The 16,690-nt window shown below is 41.6% G+C and overlaps 1 protein-coding gene across 3 annotated transcripts in view; it reads left to right on the top strand.

Annotated features, from left to right (window-relative positions):
* Positions 1–15,628, top strand: part of ZDHHC6 (zDHHC palmitoyltransferase 6) — a 38,096-nt gene extending 22,468 nt beyond the window's left edge. For all 3 annotated transcript variants that reach the window (XM_073595885.1, XM_073595882.1, XM_073595884.1), the window contains exons 9-11: positions 3,061–3,206; positions 4,336–4,385; positions 6,566–15,628. In XM_073595885.1, coding sequence (XP_073451986.1) covers positions 3,061–3,206; positions 4,336–4,385; positions 6,566–6,666 — 297 coding nt within the window. In that variant the 3' untranslated portion in view covers positions 6,667–15,628. The remainder of the gene's footprint in view (positions 1–3,060; positions 3,207–4,335; positions 4,386–6,565) is intronic.
* Positions 15,629–16,690: the final 1,062 nt, after the last annotated feature.

Raw genomic sequence — 16,690 nt, forward strand, 5'->3', positions numbered from 1 at the left:
ATATAGTGTATCTGTGGTCACAGACTAAATACTCATATTTTGTTTAGCATGTTAATGTAATCTCTGACTGTATTTTTGTTTTAAAGTTCAATTAGTTTATTGTTTTAGGCTCCTTTCACACTAGTGCAGCTCTAAAGTCGCACGATTTTCAGTGCAACTTTGATTCAATTTTCAGTCCGACTTTACACTCAATGAAATTAAGTTGCATCAAAAGTTGCATCAAAGTAGTGCAGGTGCCTTTTCAAAATCGATGTGACTTTAAGCATGACAAGTCACACAAGTATGAACTGAGCCTACATTATAAGCAGTACATTATGACATACAATGTTAGAAACATTGCCAGTGTTACATTTGGGTGATTGAAAAAAACAAAGTTAAAATGCAAAAGGTTAGAGACATACAATCTGCGTTAACCAAGCGGAAGGCATTTGTCAGTTGCAACAAATAAAGGTACTGGAGAGGCGGGGCAGCTACAATCTTGGGATTTTTTAAAAAAAACACAGATTTTTACATACTGTCCCTGGTTTTATTGAGGCTGGCAACCCTGATGGGGCCCCTTAGTGGCATGGGGCCCTCGGGCAGTGCCCAAGTGCCCGAATGGTCAGTCTGCCCCTGGGTTGAAGCCTTACAGTGAGGTAACGAGATGCGTATGGCCTCTAAATAACCTGGAACTACTTAGAGGAGCTCCAGGCTTCTTCAGTAAAAAATCAAAGTCAGCAGCTACAAATACACCCCCCCCCCAAATTTGGCAATGGAGGGGGGGTGGAGCTCTGATTTAAGAGCTCCCTATATCACACATGTACGGTGTGAACTTCCCTTCCGTTTTTTCTTGCGAATTTACTAAGCAGCGGCTCAGCTGCGATTTTAGCTGCGGTTCAGATGCAAATTTTTTAGCCAGCAGCCTCTGGTGTCTTTGACATTAGCTGGTTGTTAAGGAGAAGGCCAGGAAGCTGGCTGCTGCGACCTTGAGAAAGGATGATTTAGCTGTCAAAAAGAAATAAAAACACATACACAGTTTTTGACACTGTCCCCTGATGTAGATCCATCGTCAATCATGATGCTCACCGCCGGAACTGAATAGAGAAAATAAAAAAATTGCAGGCGGTGACGGCGTGACCCATGATTAACAATGGATCTACACCAGGGACATTGTTGTTTTATTTTTAATAAAGAAATTGTCAAAAACTGTTTTTTTTTGGGGGGGGTTTTTTGGGGGGTTTTTTTTGGGGGGGTTTTTTTTGTTTTTTTTTTTTTGTTTGTTTTTTTGTTTTGTTTGTTGTTTGTTTTTTTTGTTTTTCCTTTTTGACATTTTCTTTTGGTGAATGAGTACCCCATACCAATTCACATGGGGGGGGATCTTGGGATCTTGTCAAAGGGGGATTCCAGATTCCGATAAGCCCCTTGCCCGCAGCCCACAACAACCACCGCTGCCCAGGGTTGTGAGGAAGAGACCCTTGTCCCCATCAACATGGGGACAAGGTGCTTTGGGGTGGGGAGGGCAGATCCCCCATGTTGAGGACATGTGGCCTGGTATGGTTCAGGAGGAGGGGCACTCACTCGCCCCCTCCGCCCCCCCTCCTCGCCTGCCAGGCTGCATGTTCAGACAAGGGTTCAGTATAGATTTTGGGGGGGATTTTTTTTTTTTTTAATATTTTGGCATAGAGTCCCTCATAAAATCCATACTAGACCCAAAAGGGCCTGGTATAGACTTTTGTTTGTTTTTTGTTTTTCGTGTTTCGTGTTTAAAACTGATCCGATGTGCGATTTCCATAGAAGGCAATAGCTTGGAATTTGCATCTGAACCACACTGCAATGCTCAAAAAATGCACAGGACTTCAAATTCGCAGTGATCTCACACTGCCGCTGCACTGTACATATGTGAACCAGCTCCATAGAAAGCCGGTTTAATTCACGTCATGTGAATCGGATGCAGTTTCATGCAGGATAACAATGTTGATCCTAGACTTAGTGTTTCAGACCACCTCAAAACCACAAGACCTCATGGAAGTCTGGAAAAGTGCAGCTAACCTGCATGAAAACAGTGCAAAAGTACAGCGGGGCAGTGTGATGTCACTCATAGCTTCCTGTGACCCATGTGAGGCCAAAAAAGCTTTGCCCATACTTCTCCTTTAACATCTATTATCTCAGCTCTTCAAAGACCACCCTTCAAACCCATTGGAGATTTTCCCCTGTTTACTCTGACCAGGTGGCCTTTCTCAGTGCCATCACTCATACTATAAGTATCTGAAATGGCAGCCTTATCTCGTAAAGAACCCTTTTTGGTTCTCCACCAGGACAAAGTTGTCTTGAGACTAAGAGCCTCCTCTCCTCTAATATGGATTATACCTTTCTTTTTAATCAGGACTTTGACTTCCATCTCTTTGTCAACTTCCTGTGTCTCCTAGGGAGATTTTCCTGTTTGTTTACCTCTCAGCTACAGCTTTCTTCAGACAGTCTGACTCTCTTTGTCAATTCTGAGGTCCTCTGAGGGGAAAGCCTGCTGAACATAGGTGTTGGTATGGCTGTAAAGGCTGAAGGTTTTTTACCTTTGTGCATTCTTTGCATGAAGGTAAAAAATCTTCTGTGTGCTGCTCCCCCCACAAGCCCCCCTTAATACTTACCTGAGCCCCCATCTCATCCAACGATGTTCACGAGAGACTCGGCATTCCCTGGACTCCCTCTCATCACTTGCTGTGATTGACTGCAGTGGGAGCCAATGGCGCCTGCTGTTCTCTCTGCCAATGAGGAGAGGAAGTCCTGGGACTGCCGAGTCTCTCGTGCACATCACACGAGAGCCGGACTCGGGAGCAAGTTCTTACCAGTCCCCCCCCCCATGGCAAGCATCTTGCTATTGGGGGAGGTGCCAGGAGCATCGGCAGGGGACCTGAGAAGAGGAGGATTGGGGCTGCTCTCTGCAAAACTACTTCACTGAAGTTAAGTATGACTTTTTTTTTTTTATTTGAATATTTAATGTCACTTTAAGTTATACTTCAAATGCTATTATGTTTTTTCCTTTATCATAGTTCTGTAACTCATTTGACCATTCTGCACTTCCTCCAGGTACGGTACAGAGCTGTGGAGGACTACAGCGGCGCATGCTGCCCTATAACCAAAGGTATTCGAACCTTCTTCACCACCCCCTGCACAGAAGAGCCACGGATGAAGCTGAAGAAAGGAGAGCTTATCTTGGCCACTCGAGGCTTGAAGTATGTTCTGATCTGTTTAGCCAGTACCTATAGGGTAACGCCACCCAAAAAAATTAGAGCTCCATTCTGATAAAGATGAACCCTTTAATGTGCAAGGCAAAGAAAATCTTTATGCCTGAACCTAGTTTTGTAGTTTTAGCATGTATTTGTAAAACTGTACATCTCTTTGCTACTTGGTATATCCAGGTGAATTATACCTTGTCTTAGTAGTCCTTTTTTTTTTTTTTTTTTTTTTTTTTTTCTGTTAAAATAACAAACATGTTAAACTTGCCTGCACTGGTTTTGCACAGAGCAGCCCAGATCCTCCTCTTCTCGGGTCCCTGGCTGGAGCTCCTGGCCCCTCCCTCCTGTTGAGTGCCCCCACAACAAGTAGCTTGCTATGAGGGCAGCCGAGGTGCAGCTCCGTATATCCATTGAGACACAGGACACACGCACGCACACACACACACTGCCTCTCCTGATTGGTTAACTGAGTTTGATTGACAGCAGCGGGAGCCGATGGTGCAGCTGCTGTGTCTCAACCAACCAGGAAGGAGAGAGCCAGGTGGCTGAGGTACTCGTGGACATCACTGTATCTAGATGGGACTCGGGTAAGCATTAGGGGGGCTGCTGCACACAGATGGCTTTTTATCTTATTGTATAGAATGCATTAAGATAAAAAAGCCTTCTGCCTTTACAACCACTTTAATGGATATCTCCTTATTTTGTCTTCTTATCAAAGGAAAACTGGCCCAAAATAGAAAAAAAAAAAGGAACGGGTTAAAATGTATCTAAACTCAAACACAAATTAAATCTGCTGCAGCTTATCCATCCTTGGATATGGTGGCTGCAATTTGTTTTTTTTTTTTTCTCTTTGTTTATTCACAAGGTGATCCTACCAGTAACATGCTACTTGTCTTAGGTTGACAACGCTCATTTACTAATATCTATAGAGAAGGAGCCTTGTCACCCTAGGTCAGGAAGTGTGCTGACATAAAGTGTTAGGACCACAGAACTATTTATATATATATATATATATATATATATATATATAACTTTTTTTTTTGGAGGGGGATTCTTTGTCATTCTTTTGTATAAGAACTAAATGGTGTTAAGTGTGGTAGTTATTTAAGTCTTGTGTTTTTCACAGGCACTGGATGTATGGAGACAAAATCTTTGAGGGTGACGACTGTCCACAAGGTGGGTAATTTTTTTTTTTTTTTTTTTATCAATTTTAAGCCAATAAAGCAGTTTGTTGTTTATTTTGGTTTGTCAATGTGTTCGGAATGGTGATATCCACTGATCTATCAATCTAAGTGATAGCAGGAGCATACCTAAGGGTAGAGGGGTACTGATGGTAGAGTGTAGCAGGCCAGACAACTGTAAAGTGTAACTGTCTTGGATATAGAGGTGCGTATCCATTAGAAGAACAGTCCGGGTGATAGAAGAGCATACTGGAGGTGGTGTGGAGACACCAGTGTCTGGGAGATGCATGGGAGCACAGGGTTGCCCTACAGGGCGCACCTGAAGTTAAAGGGACACACTGGAGGCACAGGAGTCCACTTGGAGTCATGGAGGGCTGAAGTGGCACACTGGAGTAATGGAGTCAGGCAGGCAGGGGCACATAGATGGCATGGGGTTGCAGGTTAGCAACAGCAGCAGAGGGCTCTGCTAAGGCATAACGACATGTTGCTTTAAAGCCAAGCTACACATTTCTTCAGAATTTATAGCTACCCCACTCAGAAGATTTGCCCCCTGATTGGCTGCGATGGCAGCACTCTAGGTGAAACCCAGAGGTGTTGGCACTTGCATGCTGACCCTCTTTGGTAGATCCTGGGAGAATGTAATTAAGCAACTGATCAGATTGCGCAACTAAAGGGTTTAAAGGGATGCTGGGGTTAGGTTCTGTCACATAGCATGACAGGGAGCTGGAGCCTGCTGGCCCCTCCCACCACATTTAAAGTGTATGTAAACAATCACCTTGTAAAACAACCCGTTCAGTTTAAAATGAAAGGCAAAACATTTATGTATAGATTAAAAAAAGGGTATTTATAATATGTATGTGTGTGTGTGTGCGTATATATATTAGGGCTGAAACAACTAATCGATTAATCGACAACTAATCGATTATGAAATTAATCGATTACTATTTTCATAATCGATTAATCGGCCAGTAACATAATGGGGTTAAAAATAATAAAATGAGCCCTTTATAGTACAAAAAGAGCAAATAATCGCTATTGTAAATATTACTTTCACAGTTCTACAGTAAAAAAATTAACCCCTTACAGTATTGATCATTTGCTTTTTTTGTACTATAAAGGGCTCATTTTAGTTTTTTTTTAACCCCATTATGTTACTAAACATTTTAGACCTGGTTTACATCTTTGTGTTTTTTAGTGCTTTTTGCAGAAACACACTACAGTTCATTTAACATGGTTTTCTATGGGACACGTTCAGAACTATACTTTTTTTCAGCCGCTGCGTATTTGGAAAGGGTCAGGGACTTTTTTTTTTTTTTTTTTTTACGCAAAACGGTGCTTTTTTGGTTCAATATACTTCAATGGAGAAGCTGCAGAAAAGCATGTAATTCGTTTTTGCAGCAATTTGTATTTTTTAATCTGCCCAACAACAAATTGGCCAAAAAACTGTATTTCTCTTCTAATAGTGTATATATAGTATATCTCTTCTGTCTGTTATTCTCAGAGTGGATTTAATATTTTGCTCCCTAACCATATAGTTGGTTGTTTATATTTACCACTGCATAGAGATATTTAAGAATACATTGTTTTTTTTTTAAAACTTTACATACTAACTAAATTATACACCACACTTTTTTTTAAGGTTATTAACCGATTAATCGATTAATCGAAACAATAATCGATTATGAAAATAATCGTTAGTTGCAGCCCTAATATATATATATATATATATATATATATATATATATATATATATATATATATATATATATATATATATATATATATATATATATATACATAGTGATCACATTTCCTGTGTTTTCTCAGCTGTGGTGAGTTATTATTAGGAAAGCAGAGGTACTTGCAGAACTCCAGGGATTCCACATAAAGGAAGCAATACAAAGGGAACAGGAGACTTTTTAGTACATGGTACAGCAGGCACATATCAGGAATGTAAAGGTTTAGATATTCTTTACTCTTACTACAGAGCCAAGATCAGCTGAAGAACCCAGCGATGACATCACTGGGTCTCAAAAGAAGTATTTCTTGAAAATTTAAATTATTTGATCGTAAAATAAATTGCTTATTAATCGGGGGGTGGGGGGGGGGAGAAGTAAAGGCATTTTACGTGTACATTACACTACAGCTATAACAAATTAGTTCTGTTCTTTCCAGATGGACAGAGGGTTCGGGGCTGGTTCCCCAGAAGATGTGTTGTGAAACATGTTTCTGATACAGGCTCTGACCAATCAGACGATGAGAAGAAAACAAGATAGCCCCAGCAGACACTTACCTTTGACTCATCTCCACCAATTGTTTGGTATTTTTTAAGGCAGTAAATCCAAGTTATATCCTGTGTCATAAAAAGTTCTCAACAGCATTTACAAATGTATATGTCGCAGTGATCAAAGCTGTGCAAGTACAAAAGTTATGATCCTATAGGGAGATTCATGACATGGCCAAATGTTTGTGGACACCTGACCCTCACACCTAAATTAGGTTGTTTCACATCCCATTCCAAAATCCTGGCCATTAAAGCAGAACATTACCCATAACAACTTGATAAAAAATAATGTTTTTAGCAAGGAACATACATTCCACATTATTAATTATGTTACCAAAATTAGTGTGGGCTGTAAATTTCACTATATGATGAATATCAATCATATAAGGAACTTTTGGGTCGGGTAATACTACAGCTGCATTAATTTGGGTTTATGTAATAGTTAAACATTTTTGGTTTGTGCATTTTTTTTTTTTTTTGTTTGGTGCAATTTTTAATAGTTTAAAGCGGGGGGTAGGGATATATTCTAAATTTTTTTTTGTGTGTGTGTGCTGTAATTTGCCTCCAGCATTGTTCTGGTTTCTTCTTGGTAGAGGCTCCCATTTTTCTGAAGCCCAGGGCTACTGAGCAGCAGTAAATCTTTAAGCTGCCAGTTAATCAGCCTTTACGTTTTCGGCAGCGCCGGAAAATAGAGGGCAACTGAGCATGTGCAGAGCAGGGTGAAACAGTGTATTACTGGATTTTAAACAGTATATGCATTGTTTTTTTTAATCTTTTACATAGCGATACCTGCGAAAGCGGCAAGCCTGAAGTGATCTAGCAGGACTTAAAGTTTCACTTTAATATGGTGTTGTCCCATCTTTTCCCCCGTAATGGCTATAACAACCTCCAGGCTTATGGGAAGGCCTTGCATGAGATTGTGGAGTGTGTCTGTGAAAGCTTGTGCCCATTTAACCAAAAGAGCATTGCACCTTGATGGATGAGAATGGCTCAGAATCAGCATTCATATTCATCCCAGAGGTGTTCGGTAGAGTTAAAGTTGGGGGTCTATGCAGGTTACTTGAATTCCTCCCCATCAAACTGGTCAAACCGTGCCTTTATGGAGCTGGCTTTGTACACAGGGGCACAGTCATGCTGGAGGTGAAAAAGTCTTCCCCAAATTGTTACCACAAGGTTGGAAACGCACAAGTGTCTAAAATATCCTTGTATGGTGTAGAATTGACAGTACCCTTCATTAGAGACACCTGAACTAAGTCATTTGGAGGGGGGCACATACTTTTGACCAGGTAGGTGTGATGGTCAGATGTCCACATCTTTTGGCATCATGGTGTATTTTCTGACACATAGTTGGTTTCCTGTCGTGTTGGAAGAGCACTGCAGTCAGCCTTTTCTTAAGCCTAGTACACACCACTAGTTTTTTGTTTTGTTTTTTTCCATGTAAACTGACATATCTAGTCGGGGCCGCTGTACTAACAATCCGAATTTAGTGAAGCAATCTCCCCTGCTGTGCTATTGAGTTCTGACAGGGGGACATTGGCTGAGAGCACTGATCGGAACCTTTTTCGGTCATGAGCCTGTCGGATCGGCTGCCATAAACAAAGGCCAAATGTTGGCCAGTTTCTGTCGTACCAGCTGTCATACACACGGGCCAAATGTTGGCCGGTTTCTGTCGGACTGGCTGCCATACACATGGGCTGAATATCAGCCGGTTTCTATTACACTGGCCAATATTTGGCCCATGTGTGCTAGGCTTTAGCCTCAAATCGGAGATAACCGGGTTGGAGATTAAATGATAAGGTCACGTTTTATAACATGTTATATGTTACACCCGTATCATACAGGATGTAACATATTACTGCAGCAGCTGCCTCAGCGCCCCCCTGAGTCCCCATAGTGACAGCAGTACAGTGAACTTCTCCCCGATCTCGCTGTCACAATTTTAAGAGACCTGACTATACTGGGCACAGCCCAGCCAGCCACATCATTCAGTCAGAGTTCTGAGTGCCGACAGCCTTTGTGGATGTCGGCTTGTAGTTTCACTAAAACCAAAGCTGATGAGCGTTCTAGGTAGTTCATTGATGGTTCCTGTCAGTGTGTAAATGCCTGCCGGTACGAGCAGACAGCTTGCACTGTCTGCAGGAGTCCTGCACAGCACCGTGATCTGCTTTGCTTTACAGGCTCACAATAAAAATAAATAAATGCACTTTTTTTTTTTTACCTGCAAAAAGGTGCATTTATTTTTATTTTTTAAAGGTGAACTTATCCTTTAATTCTGTACATCAAGATTTCCTGCTCAGCAAATCTCGTAATCTGCTTTATTGAAATCCCTTATCATGATTCTAAAACTTTGTAGATCAGAGAGTCCCAAGTACATAACTTCACCCATGGGAAAATGTAGGGGCAGCAGTCAGTGAAAGCCCACTTATTTTGCACATCCCAGGACTACTTCTTATTTTTGTATTGCACTTCCTTGATTTTTCATAAATCACTTATTATTCTTGTTCCATCTCTGCTTCTGTCTTCTGAAATCAAGAACTGTGCATGAGGCTGTAGTTCTAAGGGCCCTTTCACATGGGCTGTCAGACCAGGTCCGCCCATCAGTTTTTCAGGCGGACCTGATCGGACCCTCCAGTCTCCTCCTTGGAGTGACGGATGTCAGCGGATACCCGCCGCCATCCGATCCTATCCACCAAAAACAGACATATGGTGGTCCTTTTTTCCGTCCGGAGGATCAGATTGGATGGAAATGGACAGGGGTTCCGTTTCCATCTGATTTTTCCATAGAGGAGAGCGGGACTTTGTCCGTGTCTTCTCTGCATAGCGGAGCGGACACTGACCTGTTATCCACCTGCTCAGCGGGGATAAGCGGATTTTGTGTGAAAGGGACCCGTGTGAAAGGGGCTTAAAGAAATAAAGCAACTTGCAGTCAAGGCATATGAAAATGGCTTGATAGTTGGATTCACTGGGGGAGTGGGTGTTCTTAGACAGGTTGCATTTGAATGCAGACTGCCCTAGCTAAAACCCACATGTGATTCTGAGCCTTCATGATTGAAAGAACTGAAATCCAATGAATAAACGGGGTGGATTGGGGACATTCAGGCTGGATAGGAAAGTACTTGATGATACTAGGCATCCTCCAGCCAGGAAATGAGGCGGACTGTATCAGACTTGCTGCAATATTTAATGTACAATGCACAGTGTGCAGTCAAATCAGAGTAAGCAATTTAATACAGGAGAGGAACCTGTATGTCTGTGCAAGACTAAAGACTTTAACATTAAGCAGGGCAGCCAGGCATTGCTTCTGTTTTTTTTTTTTTTTTGTAAAGATGTCAGCAATGGCAGAACTCTGTCAAGCTTTGTAGAGGGATTAGAACTTTTGCATATACATTTGTAAATCTTGCAGCTCTTGTGATTTAAGTTTACAGACACTATAAGGTGTTATCCAACCATTACAAGAATGCCAGGACTGTACCAAATCTTCACTAGCTGCAGTTTGTGTCCCATTTGTTGCTCTAACCTACCTCTTCCACTGCCATCCCATGTACTGAGGCTTGGTCATCTGCAGTCCTGCAACTCTCCTGTCACATTTTTGCACTGAATTATTTTTTTCTGTGCAGGGCCTGTCTTAAAGAGACACAGGGGTTGATTTACTAAAACTGGAGAGTGCAAAATCTGGTGCAAGCTGTACAGTGGTACAGCTTCTAATTTCAACTTATTCAATTAAGCTTTGACAAAAAAAAAACCTGGAAGCTGATTGGTTTCTATGCAGAGCTGCACCAGATTTTGCACTCTCCAGTTTGTTAATCAACTCCATAGTTCCCTTAGTATGTGTTGTGTGACAAGTGCCTCATACAGAGCACCACAAGGCTTCATATTCTAGATCCAAAACCTTTTTTGATACTAGTGCTCAGAAAAGTATAGCCAATATGTTTCAGGGTTCAGTTCACCCCCTTCAGCTATTTTAGAAATGGTGTTGGCAGAAAAACTGTATAGACTCTGGAGCTGATTTCTGAGTAATTCAAGCTCCTTGGCATGCTCCAGTTCAGTTTGCCTCTGAGTAGGCAAATCGCTGCTGATGAACCAGTATCCTTACCTATTCCTCCAGGAGTTGTGCAGCCTAGGTCCATTTGGCAGACCCACCCTCCGGACCCCTCAGCCTTGTGTTCTGGCTACCTGGCACGACCTCTGTAGACTGTCCGGTGGTAATCTACACATCAGAGGTGTGTATCCTAAATTCAGTGTCTCTTCACTCAAGGTGCTGATAGAATCATGAGCACCCAACACTTCCTAGTGTGCTGAAGACCTGCAGCTCCCTCCTGCACGCTGTGGCTTTTCCTGCCGGTCACTATATTACTGCAGCTCTTAAAGGACACACTAGTAAGGTTGGGGGGGGCACAGTGAACGATGCTGGCATCTGACCTACACGGAGGTGGTGAATCCTGAAGAACTTACTGGCACTTGTGACTGTTGAAAATGAAGATTCCAGTCTCTGGGACAGAAAATACTGCCACGGGGAACAACGAAAATGTGACAGACACAAGACAGAGCTAAGGAAGGCCTTCTAATGAAGTCATGCTGTCATTGTCCACCATACCTTTCCTAGGTTTGTCATACATGTTTATTGTGACAGGATGATTGACCTACCACTACATGAAACTCCAGTACCTTCTCCAAAGGGAAGGGAAGTTCTGGTACTGATTTAAAGAATTCTCTTGAAAATGTGTGCTTTAAAGTAGAACTATAGGCAAAACTTTTTTTTTTCTTTCATTTTGGACACAGTCACCCTTATGACCCTTGTCAAATATTTTTTTTTTTTTTTTTTTTTCGCTATTTGTGTCCCATTTTGGAGATTTCCCTTCACTTCCTGTCCCATAGCCAAACGGGAAGTGAGAGGAAATCCCTGCAAATCAAGGGAATCCCTTGGAGAACCCCAAGCCACCCGATCTTGTGTCCCCATTGGAAGATTTCCCCTCTCTTACTTTTCTAGGGAAAACCCAAAATATGTTAAGTATGTTTTGTTTTTTTACTTTCAGTGATAAACAGGACAAATAGAGAGGGTGGCTCTCCTTAACAGGGGGACAGACAGCAATAAAACCTGCCATTTTCTAATATTTTCTAATCCCTCTCCATGCCATCAAAAAGTACAAAAAAAGTTTTGCCTTTAGTTATACTTTGAGTGGTTTTGCAGATCAGAAGCACTCACTTCTGCACAGCCCAACGGTCACAGGTGATGCTGGAATTGGACCTTGTCTCCCTTATTATAAACCTCACTGTTCTTGCAACATTCTGGGTTCTGTCTGTTTTTCATCCTTGTTACCTCAGCAGTTCTATGTCCATTGACTTGTTTTATACGCAGGGGCTAGAACGCCCTCTTTTGTACCCATGCCTTATGCTCATTGAGTAAAAATTATGTAGCAGAGGGTGTGGTCCCTGTGGAGGTACAAATCCGCTGTTTAAATGATGGATAATATTTCACATAACATAAAAGGGTCTGTACAACCAATATTGATCAGTTTTGGGTGGGAACCTGCTGGTTAAATCACCTGCACTTTTATCTGCTTTGTGCGCACAGGCCTCAGCCTTGTGTATGAGCAGTCTGTACAGCAAGATTTTATAAAGCTATGGCAAAGCTCTCAGCAAGTTTTAGGTAACTTTGTTAAAGCTTTTAAAACTACCAATTTGAAGCTCCAGTTTGAGGATGTTAAAGGCTAAGTTCACCTTTTGGAACACGATGCATGTTTCACCCGTATTTAGGGTGGAACATTTAAAGCAGGCCATAGATGATACGAGTTTCTCTCCTTCTACCACAGGTGGAAGGAAAGAAAATTGCTAGATTCCATCATCAACACAGTCAGTGTTGGTGGGGGAGTGCCTCCCACTGTGCTTTTGTATTCTGCTAGTGGGGAGTGCGGGAAGCATTCCCGGCCGGCAGCATACAATGGTCACTGTTAGCGGCTATAGCCGATGGCAATAACCATATGTAAGGAAATCTGACATGCTGCTTGTACCCAAGTCAATCGATGGATCAACTTTTTTTTTTTTTAAAGGGTGTTTATTTTTGATTCTATAACATAGAAAAGGCAATACAGAGAAGACAACAAAAAAGGGAATGTAAGTACACTTGCGAAAGGTGTGTTCTGTGTATCACCTACATAGTACAGGCATTGTAAGAATATTACAAGTTCCTAAAACAGAAATACCCCAGTAACACACATTTATACCTACATACATACAACCATTCAAACCTGCAACACATGCGACCCCGTAAACACAATATAGGTCAAGAATGCCCCCATGTAGTAGATGCTTCATAAAAGACACCCTGTGATTCTCCGTTATGTATCCTGCCAGACAACAACATTAGAGTACATAAGTAGTAGGTCTGCTGGGAGAGCTGTGAAGATAGGACATCCCCCCAAAATATACTGGGAGAGCTGTGAAGATAGGACATCCCCCCAAAAATCCTTCGATACATCAAGCCATGGTTGCCATATTTTAGTGAACTTCTTAGGGCATGCCCTACTCTTGTATATCAATTTAATTATGGGAAGGACCCCATGAACAATGCGGAAGAAGGCGTGGGATGAAAGAGGGCCCACATCTTTCCAGCGCATAAGGATGGTTTTACATGCATAAAATAATAATGTACGTAGCAATGTCCTGGCATGAGTGCGGTGACCATGGTCATTGAGTATTCCCAACAGTCCCACCTCCGGGGTGTGAGGTATCGGCAGATGGAGTTTGTGATCAAAGAAAGGTTTCCTTTCAGAAGGTTGACAGACCGGGACAGGTCTAAAACATATGGAAGAAATCTGCAGCAATCATATCACATCTAGCACATGCAATATTCTGCCCGAGCCCCATTCGTACCAGCCTTGCTGGAGTATAGTGCAATCGGTGTATGAACTTTAATTGGACCAGTATGTCATCCGTGCTAATGATATCCTGAAAACATATCTCAGTTGCCTCCTCCCAGTCCTCTTCAGAAAGCTCAGGCATAGGCAATAGCCATTTGCGGTGAGAGTTCTGGAAGGGATCAGCTCCCACCATTTGGAGGCGGCCGTAAAAGGTCGTCACCAGTTTGGAAATTTCTGGAAACGACAGGAGATCTTCAATATCGATGATCAACTTGAGTACAATCAGCCTGCCCATACATGGTTCAAAATTTGTCCGGTTCAGCAGAGAATTTGGATCCATGTATGGCCAGCTTAACATGTTCCATATCCTGCTACCAATTCCCCCAATCCCCCCTCAGTGTGACAGTGGGCAGGAATTTTCTCCCCATACCCGCTGTCACTTTTTTAAAAGAGTGTGTCCATGCGAGGCTCCACCCACACAGCCGCATCATGCATTAACAGTTTCCTGTGAATGAATGAACTACAAGTAATGTCAGCCACCACGGCTGGCTTGAAATCTGAAAGAACTGCAAGGGCGCTGATGAGTGCTCTTGTAGTTCAATGGGTGAAATACTTTCCAGGCTCTTTTTTATAGAAAAAATAATAAATGCTGATTTTTTTTTTCTGCAAAGATATGTGCAATTTTCCTTTTTTTTTTTTTTCTCTGGAAAGGTGAACTTATCATTTAAACCTAGATCTAAATTAGAGAGCTGGATGTCACATTAAAAGTTTGCTGCTAGCTGGCTTTAATCAAGTTTCAAGTAGCAATAAATCCTGCTAGCATTTCGTTTAAAGTGACAGCCCACTTTCCCATTGAGCTCTGTGTTTTTAACATATAAAAATTGGAGTTGAAGTGTGCTTTAATCCTTTAGTGACCAGAAGTCAATGACGCCTGGTTGCCCGGGCCACATTTTTCGTTTGTATTTCATATGTATTTCTTTAAACATCTTTTGTAATCCTATTTTTGTATCTGACAATTACAGTATTAAACAGGTGAACACTGCCACCTTCAGGTAGCAGTGGCATCTGCAGGTCGAAGGCTCATTTTGTTGTTGAAGCCTCAAGCCTGCATGTGATCAGTACGTTATAGCTAACATAGTGACCACATGATTGGGAACCACTCTTGTTCCCAATTGTTGGTGGAAACCAGATCTGTCTGTGGCAGCCAGAGAGCCACAAGCTGTGCAAAGTGGTTTTAGCCCAGAAAAAGGACATAAAGATCCCCTGGGCCCCATTTGCCTTGCAGGGGGGGAAAAAAAAGTCCTTCAAAGGTCATCTGAATCAAAATATTGCCATGATATACTGTAGTTTGTTTTAGAACTGTGCATGCCACTGGGTGTGTAAATGTTGTGCAGTCCTTTTTTTTTTTTTTTTCAATACCATTGCCTAATGTGGTGGGGTGTTTCACAGCTAGCCCAGTTTACAGTAAAGAGCCCCTCCTATTTTGGACTTCTTTACTTTCCACACAACTGATTTGCCCTTTTTCCCTGTCTTTGATATTTGGAAAACACAGTTCATTGCATCATATTTGCTTTATATTGATGTTTTTGGGCATGTTTGAATTCTGTAGTGCACAAGGCCTGCCTGATTGGGTACAAAGAGAATGTTTAGGCATATTCTGGCACTACGTTAAATCTAAAGAAGCTCATAAAATGAAATTGTAAGGGTTATGGCAGGTTTAAGAGATTGGGGGATGATCAAACCGACAGGATTTGCTCATAAATGATCAGTTTTGGATGGACTGACCCTTTAGGTAAGATCACAAGACATTCAACCAACAAACCTCCCATCAATCGTCCTACAGAAAATAAACGCACACCTCCATTATTATAAATTTGTAGACAATAGGATATTGATTCCCTTTTTAAACCAAAAATCCCTGTAATGAATTGTACTATTGTGTCCTCTTATTGTACCAGCCTATTGTTCTTTGCTTTTGTAGCCCTATCTCTCTCTCTTTTTTTTTTTATTTTATTTTTTTTTGTCCAGTTTCATCAGAAATATCTTTTTACAAATGTAAAGAATGTCTGTTGGTAATAAAGACAGAAGTTTTAATAAGTTGTAATGTTTTCTTTTTTTTGTTTTTTTTGGTTTTTTTTGTTTAGAAAGATGGAGGAAGCAATTACTTGATTGAGACAAAATGCAAGGTCCACGTATTCATTAGTTGCTCCCCTATCTAAAAACAACACTTTGCACATTGAAATAAAAATACGCACATGCCTTAGGAGGAGAAAAAAAAAATATTCTCCCTTTCCACTTCCTAGGTAAGGATAATGTGACGTCCCACTTATTCTGGCGAAATCCTGGGAACGCTGATAATCCTTGCACATAGTTGGAACATTTTCCAGAATTTAGCATTCTCGGCAAGGTTAATGACAACACCCTCACCTAGGCAGAACCCAGGCGTAAGAAAAGTATTTTTAATGTTTTTACTTTTATTTTTTATAAACATGTAATGTGCCATTTTTCCCATGATTTTGAGAGGGGGGTGGGGTGTTCAGTAGTTTATACAAATACAACTGAGCAGGACTGACGCTGTTTAGAGCTGGTGTCAGCCCAATAGCTGAAAAACAGAACTTAGGAGCATTTCTGGCAGATCAATGGAGGGTTTTTTTTGTATTTGCATTCTTTAAAGGGATTCAACATGGGGAGGTGTGCATATATTGCAAAGATGTATCAAATTTGTGGGGGGGGGGGGGTTTGCCCTGTCATGCAATTTTAACAGAAACAGGTCTATTACTGTTCATAGTAACGATTTTCAGTGGTTTTATGGGTTGTTTCTACGCTGATTTGTGACTACATTTGTACATTAGAAGTTAGAAGCTGATTGGCTGCAATGCAGAGCTGCACCAGATTTTGCACTCTCCAGTTTTAGTAAATCAACCCCATACTTCACATCTGTGCACTGATGCACTAAAAAAAACACGTTTGTTTTACCACACTTTTTCAACACAGTGGTACAGAATGGCCCTTAACACCTGATTCACATCTATGGAGTTTTCAATCCTGTGTTTGCACGGGCACGACAGCCTATTCATTTGGATGGGCTTCCCTGTCTGCGTTTCCCGCACCATTCTAAAAATGCAGCGTCCGGGAAATCATATGGTGCTTTTGTACCAT

Source organism: Aquarana catesbeiana, linkage group LG08, assembly GCF_042186555.1.
Source record: "Aquarana catesbeiana isolate 2022-GZ linkage group LG08, ASM4218655v1, whole genome shotgun sequence".
Lineage (NCBI taxonomy): Eukaryota > Metazoa > Chordata > Amphibia > Anura > Ranidae > Aquarana > Aquarana catesbeiana.